At 44.6% G+C, this 23,337-nt stretch overlaps 6 protein-coding genes across 6 annotated transcripts; 3 read left to right on the forward strand and 3 right to left on the reverse strand.

Moving 5' to 3' along the window:
• Nucleotides 1–1,655: 1,655 nt before the first annotated feature.
• Nucleotides 1,656–3,290, forward strand: BDW43DRAFT_316577 (amidohydrolase; the record flags this gene model as incomplete). Its single annotated transcript, XM_032048325.1, has 1 exon — nt 1,656–3,290. One exon carries the CDS (start codon nt 1,656–1,658, stop codon nt 3,288–3,290), a length of 1,635 nt encoding a protein of 544 aa, XP_031894509.1.
• A 7,116-nt stretch (nt 3,291–10,406) lies between these two features.
• On the reverse strand, nt 10,407–10,931 carry BDW43DRAFT_316578 (uncharacterized protein; the record flags this gene model as incomplete). The annotated part of the gene is made up of 1 exon (XM_032048326.1): nt 10,407–10,931. The coding sequence occupies one exon, from the start codon at nt 10,929–10,931 to the stop codon at nt 10,407–10,409; it is 525 nt and encodes a 174-aa protein (XP_031894510.1).
• A 1,977-nt stretch (nt 10,932–12,908) lies between these two features.
• BDW43DRAFT_316579 (uncharacterized protein) lies at nt 12,909–15,534 on the forward strand (the record flags this gene model as incomplete). The annotated part of the gene is made up of 4 exons (XM_032048327.1): nt 12,909–13,107; nt 13,171–14,674; nt 14,739–15,143; nt 15,267–15,534. The coding sequence occupies 4 exons, from the start codon at nt 12,909–12,911 to the stop codon at nt 15,532–15,534; spliced, it is 2,376 nt and encodes a 791-aa protein (XP_031894511.1).
• A 735-nt stretch (nt 15,535–16,269) lies between these two features.
• BDW43DRAFT_304420 (uncharacterized protein) lies at nt 16,270–17,049 on the reverse strand (the record flags this gene model as incomplete). Its single annotated transcript, XM_032045596.1, has 4 exons — nt 16,270–16,457; nt 16,492–16,726; nt 16,842–16,891; nt 16,950–17,049. 4 exons carry the CDS (start codon nt 17,047–17,049, stop codon nt 16,270–16,272), a joined length of 573 nt encoding a protein of 190 aa, XP_031894512.1.
• A 1,447-nt stretch (nt 17,050–18,496) lies between these two features.
• BDW43DRAFT_304421 (uncharacterized protein) lies at nt 18,497–19,399 on the reverse strand (the record flags this gene model as incomplete). The annotated part of the gene is made up of 5 exons (XM_032045597.1): nt 18,497–18,628; nt 18,692–18,861; nt 18,895–19,026; nt 19,075–19,282; nt 19,355–19,399. The coding sequence occupies 5 exons, from the start codon at nt 19,397–19,399 to the stop codon at nt 18,497–18,499; spliced, it is 687 nt and encodes a 228-aa protein (XP_031894513.1).
• Nucleotides 19,400–21,249: 1,850 nt separating this feature from the next.
• On the forward strand, nt 21,250–21,634 carry BDW43DRAFT_293431 (uncharacterized protein). Its single transcript, XM_032043827.1, has one exon. The coding sequence runs from the start codon at nt 21,397–21,399 to the stop codon at nt 21,583–21,585; it is 189 nt and encodes a 62-aa protein (XP_031894514.1). The 5' UTR covers nt 21,250–21,396; the 3' UTR covers nt 21,586–21,634.
• Nucleotides 21,635–23,337: the final 1,703 nt, after the last annotated feature.

Below are 23,337 nucleotides of genomic sequence, written 5' to 3' on the forward strand. Positions count from 1 at the left end.
GCTACACAGCCGGAGGCGCGCTGAGATCAAGAAGGGCGGATAAGAACAGTAAGCACTTTGTACTGAGTATAAAAAACAGCCACTTCCGGGCCGGCATCAATGACAATCACCTGTGGCACGAAATTCCCAAATAGGCTAGCGTGGAATCCTGCCCTGCCTATTTGGGAATTTCGTGCCACGACATCCGCTGCGAGTCGTCAACTTCAAATGCCTCCCATAATCCACACAAAAATCCTAAAAATAAACTGCGACCAGATTCAGTTAGTTGGGATCTGGCTCTACCATTTGATGTATTGTGACAATGGCTAGCCGCCCCGTTGTTGTGTGCTTCGTGCCTTGAAGTTGCTTGATAGATTGACCCTGTATTTCGGATAACGGCATTTTGTGACATATGCACCCCATATTGCATGTTCCTCAGTAAGAAAACAGATGTTAATACCGGTATACTGAACTTGGATTTTGATTCACATGACCCGCACATTGTCCAAAAGGGGTAATTGAGCTATCAGGTATTCAACTTTTCGGTAATTTCTGGCTTCCTTTCCGAAGGACGGTCGGGGCATCAGCCGAGTATAGGTTGGTCTCAAACTGCATGAGCCACGTAGATTTGGATGGGCGTATCTGTTTTTCGTGGTAAATGCCTTTGTTATTCGGATCGGGATTGGTAGACTTCACACTTCACCTTAAAGGTAAACCTAGCTAACAATTGAGGAGCTTTCTCTGTATTTGACCTTCTTGACGTGCACTTCAGGCACGACTTGCCAAAATCCGTGTAACCTTTAGTATAGCAACGATATTAATGCAAGATACTCTTGGTTGTCAGTTGGGAACCGATACTTATACTCCCAGGCAGTCTGCTCACGGTGACCGGTCACATAACGGCAGGAGCTCGGGTGGGATTATGAGGCAAACCGCCAGTTGCTCCACCAATACTGAGTGCTCGGCCACCAAAGACGAGCAACGAGCGCTCAGCATTGGCAGGAAAAGTAGTACAGTAGTGGGGCAGGCGATCATGCAGCGTGGCCGATATTGAGGGTGTTCACATACATTGACCCCGTACGGAAACACTATTTCAAGCTCATTCCCGTCGTGACGATAATGAGGGTCCAGGTATCACGTTCATAGAGTATATTTGGTATTAAAATACACAGTTACACTTGAAGGACAGTCCGTGCACTTAAAACAGTCCGGAGCCGATTCGCGAATAGCTCCAAATAAAGGGCAAACCCAACATGAGATCCCGAAAGGCGGAGTATATCTATACTTCTTCCAAGACGGCCGCAACGGAATCAAACGCGTCCTTTCCGCGTATCCCCGCCCATGCAGACAGGAAGGTTGCAAGTTTCTGACACATCGGTGGCTCAGTCTCCGATTGTCCAACACCACTCGCATTTTATTGGATGATTTTGACGCGCATCTCGGATACTTTGCGTGTACCCATCGGGGACTGTGGCTCCGAAGATGGGATACGTAAGGTATACTTGGACGGACGGAGTGGTTCTGAGATCCTGGCGGATATAAATATGCCCAGACGTAGCCCCCAAACTGCCGGCCTGGTCAATAAAATTTTCTGAGACATTTTAAATGCTTCCGTCCGTGACTCCCCGAACCGTCTCGAGAGTTTGACCAGCTCAGTCATTTTTGAGCCCAGAATGATGCCTACTCACGCAGACCTGGTGATCCGCGCCAGCATAATCTATACGCTTGAGGATAGCTATCCTCCTCAACGTGCCCTGGCTGTTCGAGACGGCATTATCCATCGGCTCTCGGTTGATAGAAACGGACTGGATCACTTGATCGGACCTAAAACGACCGTTATTGACCAAGCTGATGGGGTTGTCCTTCCGTCGTTTGACGACACTCACACACACCTGATATATGCGGGTCTGGGTCAATTCGATGTGCCCGTGCATACTGCGAGAGACTTGTCCGAGCTGTTGGGATTGATCCGACAGAGAGCATTGGTGACCAAGCCTGGCGACTGGATATCTACCACCACCAACTGGCAAGAGTTCAACATCCGCGAGCAACGCCTGCCTACGTTGAAAGAACTGGACGAAGTCAGCCGTATTCATCCAATCATAGTCCGCCGTGGGGGCCATAACCTGGTTTTGAACTCATGTGCAATGCAACGCGCCGGAATTACTGCCGATACCCAGGTACCACCAGGGGGAAAGATCGGGAAGGATGAGCATGGCCAGCTCAACGGATTGCTTCAAGATTCGGCGGTCATCTTAATAGATGGTGCTCAACCATCTCCAAACAAGGACAAGCTAATCGCTGGTTTGGATGGTGCTTCCGCCTCATATGCCGCGAGAGGCATTGGATGCGTCCGTGACTGCTGTGTCTCGCTCGAAGACCTTGCGGCTCTCAAAGCAACACACGACACGGGGAAACTACATGTTCGCGTGAGAGCGCTCATAACCGCCATAGGCTTTTCGGATGTGAGCCGCGTGGTACAACTGCTCACGGAAATGGAGAAGTGGCGATTCTTACAGCATGATCCCTGGTTATCCGTCTGGGGTGTTAAGTTCATGATCGATGGCGGTATTGAGGCAGCCGCCACAGATGAAATGTACCAGAAGACGTGCGACTGCGCATCTCAAGCCGGATACCGAGGTAGGCTGCTCTGGGATCCGGAAAAGCTTGTCGAGGCTATGGATGCCGTGGTCCGGCGAGGGTGGAAGATTGGCACTCATGCATATGGTGATCGTGCCATCCGGACCCTTTTGGATGTCTATGAACGGGTCTTGAAGCGTCATCCAAACCTAGCTCCTGGGACATTGGTTATGGAGCATGGAGGACTGGCAACGCCCGCATTGCGTGAACGAGCGGTTTCGCTAGGAATTCCAGTAACGATTCAGCACCCTCTCCTTCACGACGTTGCCGGTATACAGGAAGTGTATTGGGGTCCTCAAAGAGTATCCCATGTCTTCCCCGTTCGCGAATGGCTGGACCTGGGGGCCCTTGTGTCAGCCGGATCGGATTTCCCTGTTGGGGCATATGGCGCCATGCATTCTGTCTGGGGTATGACAACTCGACAGACGGTTGTCGGGGTGAAAGGACCGGAGCATGCAATCAGTGTTGGAGAGTCAATCGCCCTACATACAACCCTGGCTGCAAGGACCCTACAGGAATCTGATGTGCGAGGAAGTCTGAAACCTGGACGGTACGCAGACATGACCATCTGGCATTTTGACCCGTTCAAGATAGGCGACATCCACGAGCTGCGTGATGTGAGCCCATTATACACCATCATTGGAGGGAAAATTAGCCACCCGTATGTTTAGTCAATTTCTTGTGCCGCGCAATATTATGTCCCATAGCGGGTACATGGTCTTCTGTTTCATCAAAGCCTAGTGTACCGTGTCCCTCAAGAAATCTCCCACCTTGTTGTGCTATACTGGGACCATCTTAAATTCATAAAGGGTACTGTACACAAATTCTCCGGAGGCGGCTTTACCACCCATACTCTCTCTCATCTTCTTCGAACCCTCGAGCGTACTTACGATACGGTAGTGTTGCGAATTTGAGGCTCGATCAAGTACACAGTGTAGCTTCGTATACGGAACTATTTTCTTATGTTTTCAGATTAGTTCCCAATCAACTTGATAGTCGTCTTGTATATAAACCATTATGTTCTCGATACGTAGAATCACACCGAACCTTCCTCCGTTATGGGTAGCTAATCAGGTTTCGACTAGGCCGGTGATCTCTCCAGCTGCTGGGCATAGGGGTTTGGGAAGGAACGAAAGAGAGTAGGGGGTGACGACAATGCTTGCGAACCGCCCGTAGAGGTAGCATGCCAGTAAAGACATGAACTATTTAGCCTTGAGAGGTAGAAACACGATTCGGAAAGCCTGTAAGTCACGCAAACAGCATCTTTTATCAAACATGCGCTTGCGGCCTTCGCGGCTTTCCTTTGACTGTTCGGAAGAGGACTTACAGAACGTAGTGCAAGGGTAAGTAACCGAATCTATGGTAGCTTTTGTAGCCCCTACGGCCACCTTGTCCCGAGAATCTGTTCAAGCGCTCCTCTGCAAAAAGCAACTTAAGGTCTGATGTGTACAGATAAAGTTGAGACGATGCACTGTTTGCCTCTGCGCAGTTGTAAATGATCCAGGGATGCCTTGAAATTTTGAAGCAACCCAGGTTCGTCGCTGATGGTACAGAGCTATACGAACCTCAGAGTATCGTATTTCACCACCGAGCGTTCCACCCCACGCATTTTAGACGTGGGAGCCCATTCCAATTCAACCATTCACCGTGCCAGCAAAGGTGCGCCAAAGTTGAAATCATTCTATTGAGAAAACGGTGAGAGTCTCCTTGCACTATAAGCTATTCGAAAGTGATGAAATCAAGTCAATTCTCGAAGCCCCGCTTGTCTTTGATATCCCCATGCAAATCCTGCGTCGCAGACTTAATTGAACAACTTCAGTTGGAGACACACCCCAACAGCCAAAACTCAAAGTGAAGAGAGACATCTTACACCGCTAAATCTTTGTGGGGCCCCTCCACGATATTCCAATATACGAGAAATCGCCGACAGTGTCCTTACGAGCAGCGCTACTACACCTGTTCAATCAGTCAGAGCATAATACGTCTCTAAATTCATGGAACGACCAGATATATTAAAGGATCGCGGTACTTGATTCAACAATTGTCGGCGTGCTCGACGCGAAGATCTTAAAGTGATTAAAGAATGGTTTGACTGCGAAAGAATAATAAAATTGAAGATGAGATGGCGGTCAAGAAGATCTACAATTTCGATGGAGCTGGCTTTGCTATGGGCGTGGTGGCCACTTCTCGACTAGTTGCTAGGACTGATTACTATGGAAAAGCCTGTTTTGTACAGCCAGACAATCAGGCAAGGTTATTTCGATCGAGTGCATCAATTCTACTTGTTGGAGCCTTTAGATGTAGGCTGGGGTTTTTTTTTTCACTAGACAGCGGGTAGTGGAGCTTACTGAAAGCGGGCCTAGGAATCAAGCAGATCGATAGGCTAAATCTCCTACAGTTCTTGCGAGAAGCTCAGAAGACCGCTTTCACGGCAGATAGTATCCAGAGTGGATCCGCAGGAACCAGCCTAGTCTCCTTCAATCTGAACAGGATGCCTATCAAGTTGATGGGCCTAGATTTCAGTCTAGATAGGTCATCCGTGAAGGTCATCCTGCGCTTCCTATAGATCCAGCGTTCCCTGCAGTTGGGCCGCACGTATGAGCGCCACAGTATTGCAGTGGATTGTCATATTCTAGGACATAGGCGATTGCGGTGTCCTAGTCAAGTTCCTAATTAAACCTTTATATCAAATTGCAATTGCTTGGTTTGTAGATACCCGAGACGCCTGAAAACCCCCACAAAGAAAACCATCCATTTACTTTTTGGGAAACACAGAGGAACGATAACTTCTGGCCCCACTCCTAACATTATCAAGTAGCCAGCGAGTTGCGACGAAAGGTTGTCCAGCTCAGCGTATGTTAGATCGCCATCCCATGAGCTGACTGCCTCGGCTAGGGGCTGTCTCGAGCATGCTTCTCCAACCAAATCATGAACGCATGCTTCAATCTTCTGGGAAACTTTTGTATTCCATTGACCCAAGTCCAGTATATCCTGTGGGCTCAAGACTTGTATTTTTCAGATCTGAAGATTTTGATTCAAGCTTGACTGCACCAGAACATGTGGGTACTGACGCAGTATTCTTTGAGCCGCTAATTCATCTAGCTGCTCGCGCTCAAAATATGCTGTAAGTTTAAGCAGGCGTTTGTTCCTCTCATAACTGATCATGAACAGTTGTCCAGGGTATACGGCAGAATTACCCGCAGTATGGATATATTGTGAATTGTGCGACGGGTCAACGAGCAGAATACTTTGAGATATGTAACCCTCAACATTGCCGGTAGAAATTCGGCATGGTACAATTGGATAGATTGGCTTGACTTCATCCACAGGAGTAGTTTCTGATCTCAGAGTTTTCAACATTCCTGCAACACTGCAAGCGGGCTGCAACTAAATTTTGATAGGCATAGCTGTAACAAACTTTTCATCGTGTTCTGCAGCTGTCCAGAAACTGATATTTTCACAGCTCAAATATTTTGCCAAAACAATGGCCCATGCAAGGTGATAAAACGCAGCGTCTGTGCGATTTATATGCATTTCGATACCCAAGTCAACTTCAGAGCTGACTGCAGATATATTGTTATTACCGTGAGCAGCGGGAGCCACATTTCTGATCTCTTTTATGGTGGGATCGGTAGGCAACGTCCTGCGAACTTTGGTGTGCGTTTCTTTCTTTTTGGTGATGCGAGGTCTGACGACTGTTCTATGGCATGATGAGACCTCTTCCTGGCTTCCTAAGGATTGGGAGCCTTCAAAGGTCTTCTTGTCGCTGTTGACCAGCATAATAATAAACTAATAGCGTATGTCTTAGAAGGGAGCAGTACAATATAGATAATCCCAGGTACCTTAAATGTAGGGTCGGCAGTTGGATAGTTTCACAGGGATAAGAATTACGTCTTTACAGCGCGCTCATTCGGATAATTTAGATTGATCGTGACTAATGCTACGCGCAATACCGGGGTATTAAGCGGTGGGTCGGTTATTAGATCACGCTCAACCTACGGATCGAAGATCATCTCAACCAAAATGACCACCAAAACACCGATATCTGCCACCACCCTACTCGACTTAGATTAGCGCCATGATCACGATACCAAGCCATATTCAGGCCACAACACCATAGATGTCGTATATTCGAATGATCATTTTAGGCATATATTATATGGTCATTTTATTGTTAGATCAGATATCAGACCTCGTCATTTTCTTGATTGCACTCCTTAGAATTCAGCGGTAGGTTACTAGGTATTACGGAATCCCGCATTCCTGATAGGTCATTATACTAGTGTAACACTATCTATAATAAAACAGATCTTAAAGACCCCACCAGCTGACCAGCTCCCAAATACCCTTTCACCGAGGCCTTTTGCTAGAAATGTTACAGCGTGAACGCAACCAAACGCACTGACTATAATGGCACTCACAAGTGCTGTATTGGATTGTTTACCCCGGAGCACGTAGCCCAATTATCGGTTCCACTTCCACAGTTAGCCTCGACCTTTGATCTTCTTGTGGCTGGCTGTGTATGGATCCACAAAATAGTGGATCCATACCAACCCGATGAATACCTAGCTAGCCGAGTGGATATGTTAGAGCTAGTACTAGAATAGACTGACCCACCATATGGAGCGCGCTTTAATATATTAAGCGGGATTTGTCATTCCTTTTCAGCAACTGCATTAATCTATCGGCGATAACTTTATCTAGGACCCAGACTTTCGGCGATAATTTGAGGCATTTGTCATGACCCCCTAGTAGGAACCTTAGTTATCATCATCGATTGGTAGGAGGTTACGTGCGAAACCATGTTTTTCGAGGTGTGAACAATGATACACCGACTCCCAGATCACAGACGCATAATACGAAGGCATGACGAAGATGTCTCTTGGTAGCTTAATATTGTTGTGTTTCAAAGGAAGATTAATTGTCCCATTTTCTCATCACAAACTTGAGGGTTTATATACAACATGATCATCAGATTGATTTCCAATCAATCCATTTCCATACGGAATTTTTTCCGTAGATGAAGCTCTATAGTTTACTTGACCAAGCCTTGGTTCACAACAAATATGCCCGTATCTATTATACCGATTTTGCTCGGATGGTCGAAATCCCTCTGTAACTGTGAGCAGCTGACCTTGGGCCTATTCGGTCAGCAAGCCAGTTCTACCGCTAGTTGGATGGCTGTGAGCTGGGTTGGACAGCTCCAAGATCATGTAGCAGCTGGTCTTCCTGGACAAGGTCCACAGCAGGGCGATCACCAGAGCCTTGAAATTGAAATCCACTAGTTGACTATGTAATTGTATATAAAATCCTTTAAGTATTTTGCCTTGCTTGCCACCGAGGCCGCTTCTGTAGCGGCCCCGCAACGCCATCCACCCACTGAGGTAGACGCTTCTCGCCCTTACTATAGCTTCTAAGTGTAACTCCATTATTTGTCCCTATCCCAATTGCGACTGTAGCAGGATCCGAGGTGGTACTCGAAGAAATAGTTGGTATTACAATACCTATAGGAGCTGCAGGAGCTGGAGGGGCTGGAGGGGCTGGAGGATCTGTATAAATTGCAACTGAATTGGGTACTGTTAGCGCTATTTGTACATAGCTAGCCTAATTTAGGGGTGGGGCCTGAAATGGAAATGGCCCTTGAAATTTGAAATCACTAGTAAAATATATGATATAATATAATTATAGGCGGGGTCTTGTTTTTTAGGGGTTTTATAAGGCTTTTTTAGCCTCTTTATCTTCAGTACTTTGATTTAAAAGCAGATTAGAGCTTTTAAGCTATTAGAAGGGCCAAATTACCATACAAATCCCGAGATTTTTCTACAAGATCGTCGCTGCTGAGCACGCCGCTATGGATGCCCTACGGCCTGATGAGCCCCCTTGGCTGAACGCTTCCCTCCCTGATTATAGTTCCTAACCCCCGTCCCTCGGTTTATTCCTATCCCGCGACGTGTCAAAAAAACTCACCTTCTTCAACTATCTGTCATTACATCAAAATGAGATCTTTTGGGACTGAATTAAGCGGAAACAGAAGGCCTAATGCAGAGCTTTCTATGGAGGCTCGAGCGGCTATTTTATCTGCTCTAAAAAACAATAAGTCTCCAACTCAATTAGCTAAGCCATTTGGCGTCAGTCGCAATACAATCTATTCAACCAAAAAGGAGGCCTGCAAAGCTTGATCGTTCTACTGAGCGCTATATATATCTACTGGCTCGTCGAAGGTCTAAGCTTAACTATAGAGCTCTATACGCAAATAGCGATTCCTGGGTCTCGACCTCAACAATCAAGCGGGTTCTAAAACGATTTCATTTAAAAAAAGGGGAAAGTAAGAAGCGTATAGCTCTAACGCCTGAGATAGCTAAAAAAAGCGTCTTCAATTTGCGCATACGTGGTTGAAAAAGTCCACTTGGAATAAAATCATGTTTTCTGACAAATGCTCGGTACAGAGAGAGTCTAATTTCTCTACCCAATATGTCTTTCGATTCTCAAACGAGGCCTACAGACGTGATCTAGTGAACCTAATGAACCATGGAAAAATATTTCTCAAATGGTATGGGGTTCTATATAGCTAGGTGGTCGATCTGATCTGGTGGTTTGGATCTCATGGAATCTGGGTTCTAGATTGGCCATCTTATTCGCGCAAGCTTTTAGAGCTCTGCCCTATGCTCTTACTAGGAGGAAGGTCAAAAATTGACTGGAGGCGCTTTAGAAAGCATATTCAGGAAGCTTGCTGGGCTATACCCCAGGAGGTGATAGATCGCTTAATTCGTTCTATGCCTCGCAGGCTTCAGGCAGTATATTGAGCACGTGGCTGGTATGCAAAGTATTGAATGAGGGATATATAGAACTCATTTGTAGATTAAAACCATTTGAATTGGTTGGCAAATTTGATTTTGAAATTATTGCAATTTTTTGATCTTTTTGGGTGTAATCAGACTTTGACAAACTATTGTATCTTTACAACTATAAACAAGCAAGATATCACCCTTTTGTACTTAACCCTTTCATACTATAATTAAGTTTCCAATCAGAGAAGTGGAATTACTCTTATTACTGTAGAAAAGCTAGGATTCAGATCGATTCCATTAAGACACCAAGATAGTAGGTGTGATGACTGCTCATTCATAGATAGCTATGTCCACGATAGACAGCTAGGTACGGTAGCATTTCCAACTGAATTCAACTATGAGAGGGGAAACACTATCATACAAGGATTTGTGTTGTGGGAAGTAGGCCTGCCTAACCACGTGACATACAGGCCATCACAGTAGGTAGAATACTAATAGTATTCCCTACCGAAACAGTTACAGCTGTAAATAATAGTAATTTATTTGAATGAATCAGCACTTTTACGCATCTTGGCGTGGCCTAATTATGCTGAAATGGGTGCTTGGCGGGTAACCCGTGGCGAGGCCTATTTGTGGATACTGTAGTTAAGACGCGTTTGAGGGTTGGAAGCAACTCGCGAAGGCAAAACCCCAAAATATACTTCCCGATATAGTTTACTAATATGGCATAGCTTATTTACTATAAATTACTGATTTTCTTATGTTTTAAGTCAAAAGGCCCTATTTACCGTAACTTTTCTTAAATACGGGAAATTGCCGTCCCTATCAACCAGAGGTAGTATTTGATATTTGCCAGATCTGCAAGTAGATACATCAACCCAACAGCGATATCTTGAATTATCTCTCCACTCGTACTTCAGAACATTTGCAGATGATTGCTGGACTTAGGCTCAAACCAGATACAGACTAACAGATGGTGCCCCTTCATCTTGGCTATCATTACAGCTCCTTTGTTGCAGTAACGGTGTTGGATGTGCCCGAGTGTGACTTGAAGGTAATGGTGTAGTCCGAATTTATGACGATTTCAGTAAGCTTGTCGTTGTCGTCGGACTCCAACATATGTTGTTTGAAGCCCGCCGTGCCTTCTTGGTTGAGGATTAATTGCGCAGCCTCTCGCATAGCTTGGCCACTCTCTCCGCCCTCTAGCTTAGACAGCGACTTCAAAATCCCGTTCCCGAGTCGTTCGATCTTGTCGAGGATATCACGGAAATTGTGTGGATGAGAATAATAGAGAGTGTTGCCCTCGTTGTTGACCCACATAATGAGCCACCAGTCGTGACCTGTAGTAAGAAAGCCAGTGTTGTAGTTCACCAGCATCTTGTCCTCGGCGAGCTCTTCTGACTGAATAGTAGGCCAGATCTCCTTGCTGCGGTAAACATCGCTATACTTGTGTATCACGCTCACATTGTGAACGGGACTTGAAGTGTTGTTCCGTACCGACACATATGCGTATCGCTTAACCATGGTTGCGAAATTATTAAAGACTCGAAGGAATATTAAGCGACGATAGATTGTACAAGAGGAAGAGTTCGAAGGGATGGATAATGAAGAGGTGGTTAGGAAAATACGGCTTCATTTATGTTCGGCCTAAGAGAAGTTGAAGACTCGGTCAAAACCGCAATGACGCTACTACATTCTGAGAGCCACTATCGGAGGCCAATGCAACTAACTAAGCTCCAGTCACACACGAAGGATTTGCGTATGAAAAGGCAAACATGAAGCTGAAATATCCATGCCCTAAGTGGAATCTAACCCCCTTCAGTTCGCACGAGAAATCTCCATCGCCACCTTCTAATATGGAAGACCTAGCTGATGGTATGTGGGTGTGGGTGTGGGTGTGTATTCATAAGCTGACCCTCGCAACTAAGCGATATGCAGGTGCTGATGGTGCGTGCTAGATCCAATCTCCTCAGGGATCTAACATGAGGAAAGGTAGGCGAATCGATGTCAGGCCATCTCCCACAGTCCCATGACTAGCGCATGCATACCATCCAGACGAGTCTCCACACCTTTGTAATATACCCTGTGTGTCGTACATAAATCCATTACTTATTCTGAATCGCCCTCTCGCACCCTATGCTCCTGCCTAGTACAATAATGAAGTCAAGTTTAGTGCAATACAACGGGTTTCATCGATAAATATCGTCTTCACTAAAGGAAGCGATAGGATGAGGTAAAATCACCAATTTAGTGGTAGTTTGAGGAGCAGATCTCAGTACTGTGTACGGCCGGCTAATCTGCATCTGGTAGGTCCTATCTCCCAAATCTCCGGCGATAGTCAGATTGGTGAGTGAGACAGCGTAAGCCAAATGTACTGTACGTATTGATTAAGCCTTGGTGGTTTTTGGAGTGGTTTGAAGTATCGGGAACCAACGGGAGACCCGGGGCTAGGTTAATATCCCAGGCCTTCTGATAGTAGCATGCAGCTTAAATTAGTATGCATTATACTAATTTAGAAAAATGTAGGGCAGTTGGTTGGAGGTTGTTCGCGCCACTCCCGGTCCGGCAACTAGCTCGCAATTATTTATCAGTGGGGCAGCGCCAAGAAGCCATAGGCAGAGCGAAATCTCTTGGTGGTGATGTAACCTCACTGCAATATATAGGGTGGGTTTGGGTTGCTGATTTCAGGGTCTACAGTACTTGACTGGCTTTATGAAAACTGCAACACCGTTTTAGTCCCGCCAGACATTCAGGTGTGGGGGTAGGAGATGTGTTCACCTGTAAGGAAGATAGCCATTCCCTTCAGGATGACTCGCAACTTTACTATAATAAAACTGCTTAGGTATGAAATGGCGCAGTGGTGCTTAGTCCACCTTTGGAAGCTTTTTTGCCCCTGTGTAGGAAGTTAGTTCTTCCTAGGGTCGTCTTGACTACTTGTAAGGTTCAGCTGAGAGTATCCGGCTACACCCGGACCATTAGTATTAGCAATTCAGCCAGCCACTCCGCGCTGCATGTGTTGTACTTTATGCCTCCCCCACATCTGTTTGATGGCCATATGTAATCGTCGGTTCGGACATCTTTTATTACGGGAAGGTTATTGGTTCGCTGATCTGGTTCATGCAGATCGTCTCTCCTCTTGACTAACTAGAACTGAAATATGAATTCATAGTGGGGCACTTCGCATTAGACCAGGTAATATCTGAGCCGTCCATGTTTCAAAAGCAGTCTGCTGGAGGGGAAACTAGATGTAGCCCTCATCTGTGGCTCGGCCTGAGGCCTTCATTAGGCATCTGGATCTTTCAATGGCCAATAACTGGCTGAATGATGATCGGGGGGTCTCAGGTCTGCGTGCGGCTGGCATCAAATCTGTTCTAGTAGTATGTAGGATGAGCATTCAAAATAATATTTAAGGATGCCTTCGCATACTACGTTAATGGTGTGAATATCGTCCAAGTTTTAGGTGAGCTTGAAGAGGAACTTGGGATACTTTTTCATTCCATCATGAAGATCAGTCTTTGTTGGACATATTTGCTCTTCGCAGTGGGTGTATCCGGGAGGTTTTCTAATGCCCACCCAAGGTCGATTCTACCACCAAAGGTTCTGCACCCCACATATCCTCCGGGGCATAATCCTTTCGATTTACAGCATCTCATCCCGCGGCTCGACCACTCTTTATATTTTGCAGAGAAGGGTAAGAAAAGTGAGTAATAACCTGTTGTTCACTTTCAATTGATGACAGCTCCTTACACTAAATCGGGGATAGCGACGGACCCTACTGCGTTCGGTAGTCTGAATGCCACTCTCATCTATCCAACTGTCATCCTGGACCACTCAGCTCATATTCAAAGCGTGGACTGCTCTGCGGATGGACTTACAATCTGCTTCAATGAGAAAGCTAGAGAGGTTGTACATAAGAACTGGGATCTTAAGCTAGAGAATTCCCCTGTCATTATATCCCCTCATTTCCCGGGCTGTGGAAGGTACTATCAAGGAGAAAGAACTTACTGGCAGATCATATCATCTCAGTTGGAGTACAATAAGAAGGAATGCATCCACGCCAAAACAAAGGAGATTACCTTTCCAAGTATCATACAAGGTGGTAATCTCCGCTTTGGCCATTTCGAGGCCCACAAGGGGAGCTCGATAGACGATCAAAGCCAACGGGGTGATTTGAAAGACGTACAGGACATATCTAATAATGAGGATGCTCTTCATCGTTTTTTCGGCGAGAGGCCATCAACATCTTTTTTTGACACCGGATTAGCCTCGCAGCAGATAATGGTCGGCGAAACAGGGCCTGTTTATTATTGGGGTATTGATCTCGGTGACCTTTTCCATCGGACAACTACGGTCTTCGCCCATGGTCTTTCATGGATTGGCGATAAATTGCCCGCGGTTCGCCGCATATTGCAAGATTTCAAAGAGCTCGGAAAGTTTATTAGAGATCCGTTGGGTTATGAATGGTCACTATCCCACTCGCACTCGTGGAGTTATAACATTGGGGCCACCAACACGCTTCTGCCAGGTCTCTCTCCTATTTTTGGTACCGGTAGCGGCCTTCTATTGGCTAGTGATAGTGCGCTGTCGGGAAAATTACAGTTTGACAACTGTTATGCAAAGGGAAGCTTTGCAGTCACGGGGGATATATCTTTCAGTTTACACGGGGGAGTCGATAAAGCCGAGTTGGATGTCGGGTTCGATCTAGATTCGCGTTTGGCAATGTCTATCACGTTGGAGGAAAAGGCTAACCTGATCGATTACAAAAAGGAGATCGTAGCTTGGAACCTCTTGGAATTAGAGATCCCTCAAGTTATCAGTATTGGGCCACAGCTCTCTTTGAACGCTGTTGTAAACCTGTCTGCTTCAAAGAAGTCTACCATTGAAGTCGGAGGGTCGCTCAAGATAGACCATACCCGTGCTAAGTTGGACCTCAAACAGTTGACAGGCTCTATTGATGGGTTTCGCCCAGGCTTCACCCCAATCGCCAATGCTCAAGGAGGTTCTTCATCAGTGACACTGAGTTTTGGACTTCCCCTAGGACTTGAACTTGGGATAGATGCATTTGGCGGGAAGTGGAAAGCTGAGGTTGGCTTATATGATAAGATTTCTGCGGAAGCTACTGCTCAGGCCTCTGCAGAAAAGGATTGCCCTGGAGTCAGCATTGATCTCGGTGTCAAGAACAAGATCTACCTCGGCATACCAACGAACCCCAGCATATTTACAATCGATGAACGCACATTGCTATCGAAGAATCCGATCTGTATCAGGTATTTCATGTTTTCAACTGAGCTTCTCAGTGCCTGAGATCAACTTCGAGCTGACAGTTCACAGGACATCATCTAGTAACTTTAACACTCTAGGCCTTCAACAATTCGAGACTCTATTATCCGAAAAGAATACTGCTCAAGTAATATATATGAAAAAACCATCAACGATGGACCTGCAAGATCCATTCACCAGGATTCGTGGAATGCAAGGGAAGATGCTCACCGATAGAAACCAAACCGCCGCTCTTTATGTGGGCAAGGGAGACCGCCTGTACCTTGTGCCTGCTTATGATCCCACGATACTTGAGGGTGCCAGTTTCCAATATTTCCCAGATATATCGGACTCTTTGTTTATTAGGGATGGCTATGGTGGTTTCTTGAATATCGACCCTGAGGAAATGCATAGTTTTGGGATGAGTAGCTTGCGCTCCTCGCGTCTGACCCAGATGCCGGCCAATGCAGTGTGGGTGTAAGTATCATTCCTTTCGTTGGACTAAGTCTCCCTTTTTTTATTTTTTTTTATTTTTCCCCTTTTGGTCTCTTCGTTCACTTATGAGCATGATTCAAACCTTGATTAATTCACTGAATACAGTGTATTGCTCGAAGTTGCGGTAGATGAGCCTGGTGAGGCTGGTACGCTTGTTGCACTAGATAGAGACCAGCATGTTCTTCTCAGCCTTGTGGCATGCCATGCACCCAAAAAAGGGGTGCGCGTGTACTTGGGTCTTTCCGAAAATATCGAGGACCTAATAGGTCGGTTGAATCGCGGTGAACTGGACAAGTTCATTGAAGGTGAAGGGCAGCACTGTCAGCCTGTTCATCTCACATCCCACACTACTGGATTCAGGCTTGATCAATAAAGATTCCGTAGTGCGTTGGAAGCGGGAGTATGGGCAGTGAAAATTGGAGGGTTCTGAGGTTGTACGGGGGAGCTCTGGCGAGAGGTACTTTTATATTGTCTCCATTCAAGTTCCATTACCTAGGACTCCGGCCATGGTATGAATTTCAAACATCTATGGAGTGCTGAAGAAGTATATGAATCAATGCTCTAGTTGTATAGTCAGTGAGATACAAATCCAAGCTAGTCCCAGGAGGGAACCGGATGCCTCAGGAGCAGAGTCCTCCACACCAGTAAAATCCTGCAAGGAACCCCATCGACCTCTTAAACCTCACTGTTAATGTTGATTAGTGTTGAGTCCTCTCTGTGAACTCGCCCTAATACGTACATGGGGGGTTAGATTAGTGAAACTTCTTTCTTCCCTGTTGGCCCTCGTGGCATGATATCCTCCTGGGGAACATCTTGTCAAAATGGTTCAAGTGCTGAATGCAACGGCAGAACATCCTCAATCTCCCGATTGTCTGACATTCGACAAGGATGCCAGCTTGGTGGTGGTGAGTAATATGCCTGCTATGTTAATAGGCGAGCTTTCCTTTCAATATTGCTTCTTTTGCATTTATTGACATCTGAGAGTTAGGATATGGATTTGTGTACTGGGACAAAGTCCGCCTAAACGTTTTTCTATCTTTATGAGCGTTGGCCCTAACCCTTCAAGGCTACCTTGGGGAGTGCCTCTCTGTTTGGCATGACCACTGCTCTATAGTGCTCCGTTCAATATCTCATCCAGCCTATTCTGCCCCTGTGCGGGTCCACGGAGTGGCCGTAAGAATGGTATCTGCTCGTCCGGAAGAATATCATAGGCAAATTTGGTCGCTCTCCACCGACCACTCTTAGCAGTAAGCAAGTAGTTAGGGCGTTCTTGCTTCCATACACATCCAAGTCCGGCTTCCCAATCATCGCCGAAACAGGTTTGCAGAACGCGTGGTGTCATTTCCAGTCACAATAAACTGTCGGATATACGATCTTAGTGGGATGTAAGGGAAAGTTTTAGTTGTCCGGGCAACCCTTGGAGACATTGACTCAGACACAGAAACGAGTCGATCAGGAGAATGCTGGAACGGAAGGCGAATGTTGATTAAAGCGGCCAGCGACTGAACGTAAGATGAGTACTGTACTTCATCAATGAAATGCTGCGCACAGGCCATGTACGTACGCTGAGTACCATTCATTGAGATTTACCGATAAGAATTCCTTGCCTTCGGAAAGCTTTCCCCACTGGAGAGATATGGCCTGATTCGGGCCTATGTCCTGTTTAGAAGGACCATCCACAACAGCCGCAACGGGCGGTTGCTCATGTCTACTGTGTCCAACATCCAGGTCTATCAATTCTGGTAAGGACTTGATCTCAAACAAAGGCCATCATGGATAGTGCCCTACCTATAGTATGGCAATTGATAGATTTACGAGAAAAGGGATCCTGTATATTTGTACGTAGAGAGCGTTTCTGGCAACCTTTCCCAGAATCCTGAGCATCCATTTCTATGATTTGATGTTGGATATAAGCGATGAGAGGACTAAAAGTAGAAGAGAGCTAACAGTAGATAATCTTAAGACTTAAGAGCTCAACGAGGAAGGGCGACGGGAAGCATGCATCCTTATATCTTCTGAGAAAGACAGATCCTCGTCTATACAAAAGGACTATGGGTGCTGATGCTGAGAATGAGCTTGCGAAGGGGGAGGAAAAGTCCAGAGGGTGTCTCGCCCATAGGATGAGCATCAATAGTAAGCTCTAACGCAAACTACAAGATTGAAAATATGTGTCTAATTCGTTACTACATGGGGCTTATGCTAGGTTAGATATACTTTGGTTTCAAGCTGTGCATAGCTGTGCCATGTATACAACATCTCTTATTAGCTCTATGCATAGACCAAACAACACTGGGTGGCATGTAACTGACTGCGCTGGCCTGGTTTTAATTTTGCTTGGCCTAATATTAGGTATTAACGTATTGCATTGTGTTGGTTACCCCTGTCTGCGTGACCGGTGTGTCATCTGTTCAAGTGGAAAACAAAATCTTGTTAATTTTTCCCTTTCTTTACATTGACAGGGATTCTTATGATGCGGGACATGGAACCCAGATGCATTAGAGAAAAAGATTTGGAATACTCATAACTAGTCGGCATTAGTCCCTCATGCCAACGACAATCAGCTGGCCATTCCATGTACGGTTAATTTCAAATACTGTCGGCGGCGTACGAGCTCTTGCACTTTTGCTAAGAAGCAATGAAATAAAAGCTCCTACCAATTCAGGAAGTGCAAATTCGAAGTGAGGAAAGAAACGATACCAAACCAAATGTGGCAATCTTCTTTTATTCCCGCAGGCTTTTGATAGCGCTTCGTAAATCAAGCATATCCCTGTAAATGGCATCCAGAGGCATGGATGCGAGCAGTCTACGTAGCCTACACCAGCTTGGCACTCAGCCTTTCATGCTGCCTTTTCTTTGTTTTGTCTGCCACCTCCTCTGATTCTGAGCCTGGTGAGGAACTAGCTGATCGGATCGGATCCTTCGGATCCTTCGGGGCTGACCTCAAATTCATAACAACTTTGGTGGAACAGTATATATATCTACTATTCCTTTCTCTCTCGGACACAGACTCGACGAATAACTCTCATTCCAACTGCTTGCAGTATCTTTTAATATTCTGCCCGACACTCGTCTATGATGCCTTGGGAATAGGCATAGTCCTATATGATGAAGATTAAAAGCAATTACTTTACTCATAGAATTGTTTCTATCTGAACCGTACAACAGGATAGAATGAGCTCGATAAAGTCTGAACCGTTGGAGCCATAGACCACAAGTCATCATGACATATCCACAGGCTGCAAGGGTCTTCACAAGAGCTTTAGCACCTATTTATACTATTTAACCTGCACAAACCAATCAGCAATATTGTCAACATTCCAATCAACACAATCGGGTTAATTATAGTGCTGGAAATGCAAAACATCATTATCCCAAATCAGTTTCTTCTTCTGCATGGGAATTGACTCGAAATGGCGCTTCGCAGCTGCCACATTCATACAGGTATCTCTATGGATGATCAGTACAGGCTTTGTGAGTCATTCAACCCCAGGCACAGTTATATAGTCAAAGTGATCTAGATCACTCATCACAGCATACCTATTGTCAAATCCCTTCAGAGTCCACGGGCCATACCATGCCCATACAACCGGACCGGGAAGGCCTGCCAATGACCCAGTATCAGGATCTGCTACTTTAGGATCGACGAGGGGCTGATAGATAATCTCTCCAGTTTTCTCATAAAACAATTTAGCCTCGTGTGCTCTCTATAGTTATGCTTGATAGAGCGCTTCACCTTGTTCCGGTGTAGGCATCTTCAGAGAGGAGATATCCGTACCGGGTTCTGTATTGACACACCCAGCACAGATCATATACACGTCGGTTTCATGGTCATAGAAGTATCCAGTCACGGATGCTACTCCAATCACTCAGTTATCATATAAAGCTACATCCAACAACTCTGGTTCTTCCTGACAGATACCGACCAAGAAGAGCTTAGATTTATTGATATCGCCACGCAACTGGAGGTAATCAAGACCAGCAACAATATCCTCATTCTTTATTTTCAGATTCTCTAATTGCCGGGGCTGACCGGTACTCTTCCCAACTGTGTGTAGATCGAAGATTAGAGTGGTATAGCCTTTATCAGCTAGACATGTACTATACTGAAAAGGCGCCTGTTCCTTTATAAAGAAATAAGAACCAGTAATCACAATTCTGGGCGGGTTTGGCACATTTTTGGATCAGAAGAGTACTCCTGCAACAGTTTCTCCATTGAAGGAATAGATAACTTTCTCCATAATATAATAACCGTGATGAGATATCTTCAGGCACTTGAATAATTCAAGTGTAATCTAAAAGTAATGCAAGTTTCTGCTAATAATCCATTTACCGGAGCTTCCTAATTTCTGCTTGCCTGGAGCAGGGTTTTATAAGCGCAGAACTGTCCCGCATGCGGTGGCCATTTACTTCATGTTCGCTTATATAGTCTGCTGTTAAAGCCAACAGTATAAACATTATATTATCTGAAATCAGTCTAGCTATGTAATTCTGGCCTATAAATAATAGGGACAGGATTTTTCATCCACACTCTTAAGCTAATCTATAATCTATAGTAGAGAATATCAGCGTGATCCACCTTTGTTGGTGGCAATTTTGACTTTATGAAGGAGATTTAAATAATATCCTTTGTATATATTTCTTGGTGTCAACTACCCCATCTGCTTGGTATCCCAAGGTTCTTAATAGTGCTGAAGATGCCCTCGGATGGCGTTTAATGATTATTTCTATCATAGTATAACACAACACACAACATATCCTATACTTACAGAATCAGCCACCTACAAACGTACAGTCCTTACAAACTGCAGCTCTTCCAAATGCACAGTCCTTACGAATGCATAGCTTCTACAAATGTACATCTTTACAATTGTACAGTCGTTACAAAGGTACAGGATTGTCGGATGTATTTTCGAGATCACATGACCGAAGATGAGACAGTCCCTTTCTGCTAGTAGTATACTATATATACTGGTCCAAACCCCGGACTTTTCAGTGATCAGTGCGCTCATTTCGACTGTCAGTGTGGGGACAAAAGGCCGAGTGGGCTAGCTTTCAGGCCGCGAGATGCGTGAAATTTGATAGAGACAAGTATATTTTCAAGTGGGGGTAGCCATTGAAGTCTATCTAGGCTTGTTGGCTTCACTCGTGGCCTGAAGTAGAAATTGGGAACTTTTCTGGTTGCTCAGCTTGGGGATGTGGTAGACCCTGTCATGCACATGATCTACTATGGTATATTGAGTAAATAACGTTAGTGTGGTGGGTCACCGAACTGCGTAGAAATAGGATGAACTCCGTGCCATTATCATTTATCGACCATGACCACCAACATCAATTCTTTACCAAAGCATTATGGCTCCTTCTACACCTCCTTATTTTCAACTAACTAGAGATGAGCACCTGCAAATCCTAATCCTGTGCTCACTAAATATAAAATATAAAGATATTACAAATCATCTAGGGATTTCTATATATCAGGTTTAACTAGCCTGCCAGGCTGGTCATCCTACCCCTTCTAAAAGATCTGGTTGACCATTAGCAATAAAGGAAGAGAAGATTAACTATCTTATTAAATTTATTATCTCTTTAAGATATATAAGATATCTTACTTATAAAGAATTAGCCTTATATCTTGATCTAGGCTATTCTTAATAGATAATCTGATTAGCCTTACTTTCTAGAGACTATTAAAGATATATTACTTGAATAAAACTATTACTATCTTCTGAGAATAAGCAGAAATAACTTCTCTAGATATAAGATTACCTTAACTGGTCTTCTAGTCAATGGAAAGCCATACTATGGTCTGATGAAATATGGGTAAATCCAGGTCACCATACATGTACGTGGGTTACTTGCCAGAAGAATAAGATCTTCTATGAAGACTATATCATTGAACAGTGCTCACATAAGATAGAGTAAATATTTTAGGGTACATTTCATGGAACTACTAAAGGCCCTATAGTATTCTGGAAGAAGAAATAAGGTACAATAAATACTTAAAGCTATATTTAATATATAATGCCTCTTATAATAGAGTATATCTATCAATATTCCTATTGTTAATTGCAGCTCAGGGAGCCGCAGGTAGTAGGGGGAATAGCGTGCTACAGCGCCGCAGGTGGCAGGAGCAGAGGACTGGGTTTCTATTGAACGATCTACTACCATACACAGAGGTTGATCACTGGTTTCTGAAGCCATTGGGGTGCAGTAAAGATTTTACCGCAGCGGGTAGCACATGACCCGCACGTGCTACTATATCACCCGCAGGCACTGTAAGGTGCGCCTAACATTATCCCCCTCTCTCGGAAAGCCCTGGCCTCAGGGCTTTGTAGGTGCTCATTTATGCGAGTGTAGAATCCTGGCTTATATAGGGTTGGTTGCAGGCGCGTGGTGTAGGCGTTCGGTGATTCTGAGCAGTGTGTGATTTCACGCTTGGGGATAGCCTCACGTTTTCTATTTCAGGAAGTATAGGAATATTAGTTGTGTTATACAGGGTCTGATCCTGATTCCTGCTATGTGCTCTATGGTATAAAACGCTCGGTTCCATTCACTTGCTTAATATCAGGCAGCGATGTTGTATTGTGGTTGTGTTATGCTATTCACTGATTCTGTTGCCTAGGCGCTGCTTATATTGGACATTACCTGCTATACAGCAATTTCTCACACGCTGTTTCTTATTCCTTTTCTCAATTACTAATCTCTTCTATATCTATGGTAAGCGCCTTGTTTTCCGCCTCATGCCATATGTTCAGATTATTCTGATTGCAGTATCCTATTCTGCTCATTACATTGCCTGTATCTTGTGGTTTTAAGATCTTCTAAGCTATCAGGTGTGGCACTGTTGCATCTGTTATCCTGCTAATAATTATATTCTATATTAAGCTCTTTCTCGCTTCCTTCTTAGCTTTGTTTATGGGCTTATGTGTATGCTGATTCCACTAGTATATTTAACAGATGGCTAAATATTGATCTGCTGCCGCTTGTACACTCTACTATGCTAATAGGCACAAGAAGAAGAACTGTGCTTGTTATCTATATTACCAGTAGGCTTCAGTCTCTTCTATATCTTCTTCTGCTTCTCCTCCTGCTTCTTCTTCTTTTGAAGACTTTTTGCTGAGTCTGTCTCTGGTCTCTTCTCTAGAGAAAATGATTGCACCACTGGGCTCTCTCAGCAGGAATGATATTATGCTTTTAGCTTCCTTAAGTAGAAAAAATCTCTTGTCTTCCCTCTCTTCAGAGAATAAGGCTTTCTTATCTTCAGAAGATAACGCGAGCACTCCCTTATCTAAGAATAGTAAGGAGTAGTGCCTGCAGTGTCTCCGGCACTGTAGTTCAGCCCTATCGGGGGTAAGTATTGCCTATGTGTTCTGTGAGGGCCGCCATATCTGTCTTTATTGTGCGGATAGTCACCACTGTTGTGTACCAGTAAGTAATATCTCCTGATCCCTAATACTAGGTGGTGCTGATATATGCGGCAGATATCTACTAAGGCTATCATACAGGCAGATGCGGTATTGGTGGCATGCCATCGCTTTAAGCAGTCTCTATCTACTGTTGTAATAAAGGAGCCTCTTAAAGCTGCAGTTTATGCTCTTAACACTGCTGTTTGTCCTGCGCGTGTAGTGTCAGGTGCGGCCCGCTGTGGCAGTAGTAGTCCAGATTCAGGATCATCAGCTCCTTCCACTCCATTCCCTATAAGCCCCTGTTCTCTCTACCAGTGTATGCTGGGTGTATTCATTTCTCTCTTTAAATAAGTTCTCTTCCGCTAAGCGGACTCTGCTAGAGCTGATCTGCAGGTATAGGAGATAGAGTATTTTTGTCTTTTAATTATGATTAGGATAGATAGAATACAGTCTTTAGGTATTTCTATAGTTTGTTTTTTTTTTTTTAATATAATTTATTTCTGCTACTTAGTAAACTATATCCGTATTATTATTGTTTTGTAGGTCCCTTATAGATATCAGCACTCTAGGTACAGTCAGTCTTTCCTTTCTTATACTAATATTTATTAAATGCTTGAGTTTCTTATATATACTCCAATAGTTTCTAGATATTATCTGCAGGTATATATCCTGTTTATTAGACTAGATATAGTATTTTGCTATTTTAAGTATATTTTTCTATTAAGATATATTCTATCTTTTATTCTTTCTCTCTATTAATTAGGATAGGTAGT

This window comes from Aspergillus alliaceus, assembly GCF_009176365.1.
Source record: "Aspergillus alliaceus strain CBS 536.65 unplaced genomic scaffold BDW43scaffold_78, whole genome shotgun sequence".
Classification (NCBI taxonomy): Eukaryota; Fungi; Ascomycota; class Eurotiomycetes; order Eurotiales; family Aspergillaceae; genus Aspergillus; species Aspergillus alliaceus.

Excerpts from the sequence above, each read along its gene's own strand:
- BDW43DRAFT_293431 (XM_032043827.1), top strand. The coding sequence starts at position 21,397 with ATGACCCGCACGTGCTACTATATCACCCGCAGGCACTGTAAGGTGCGC.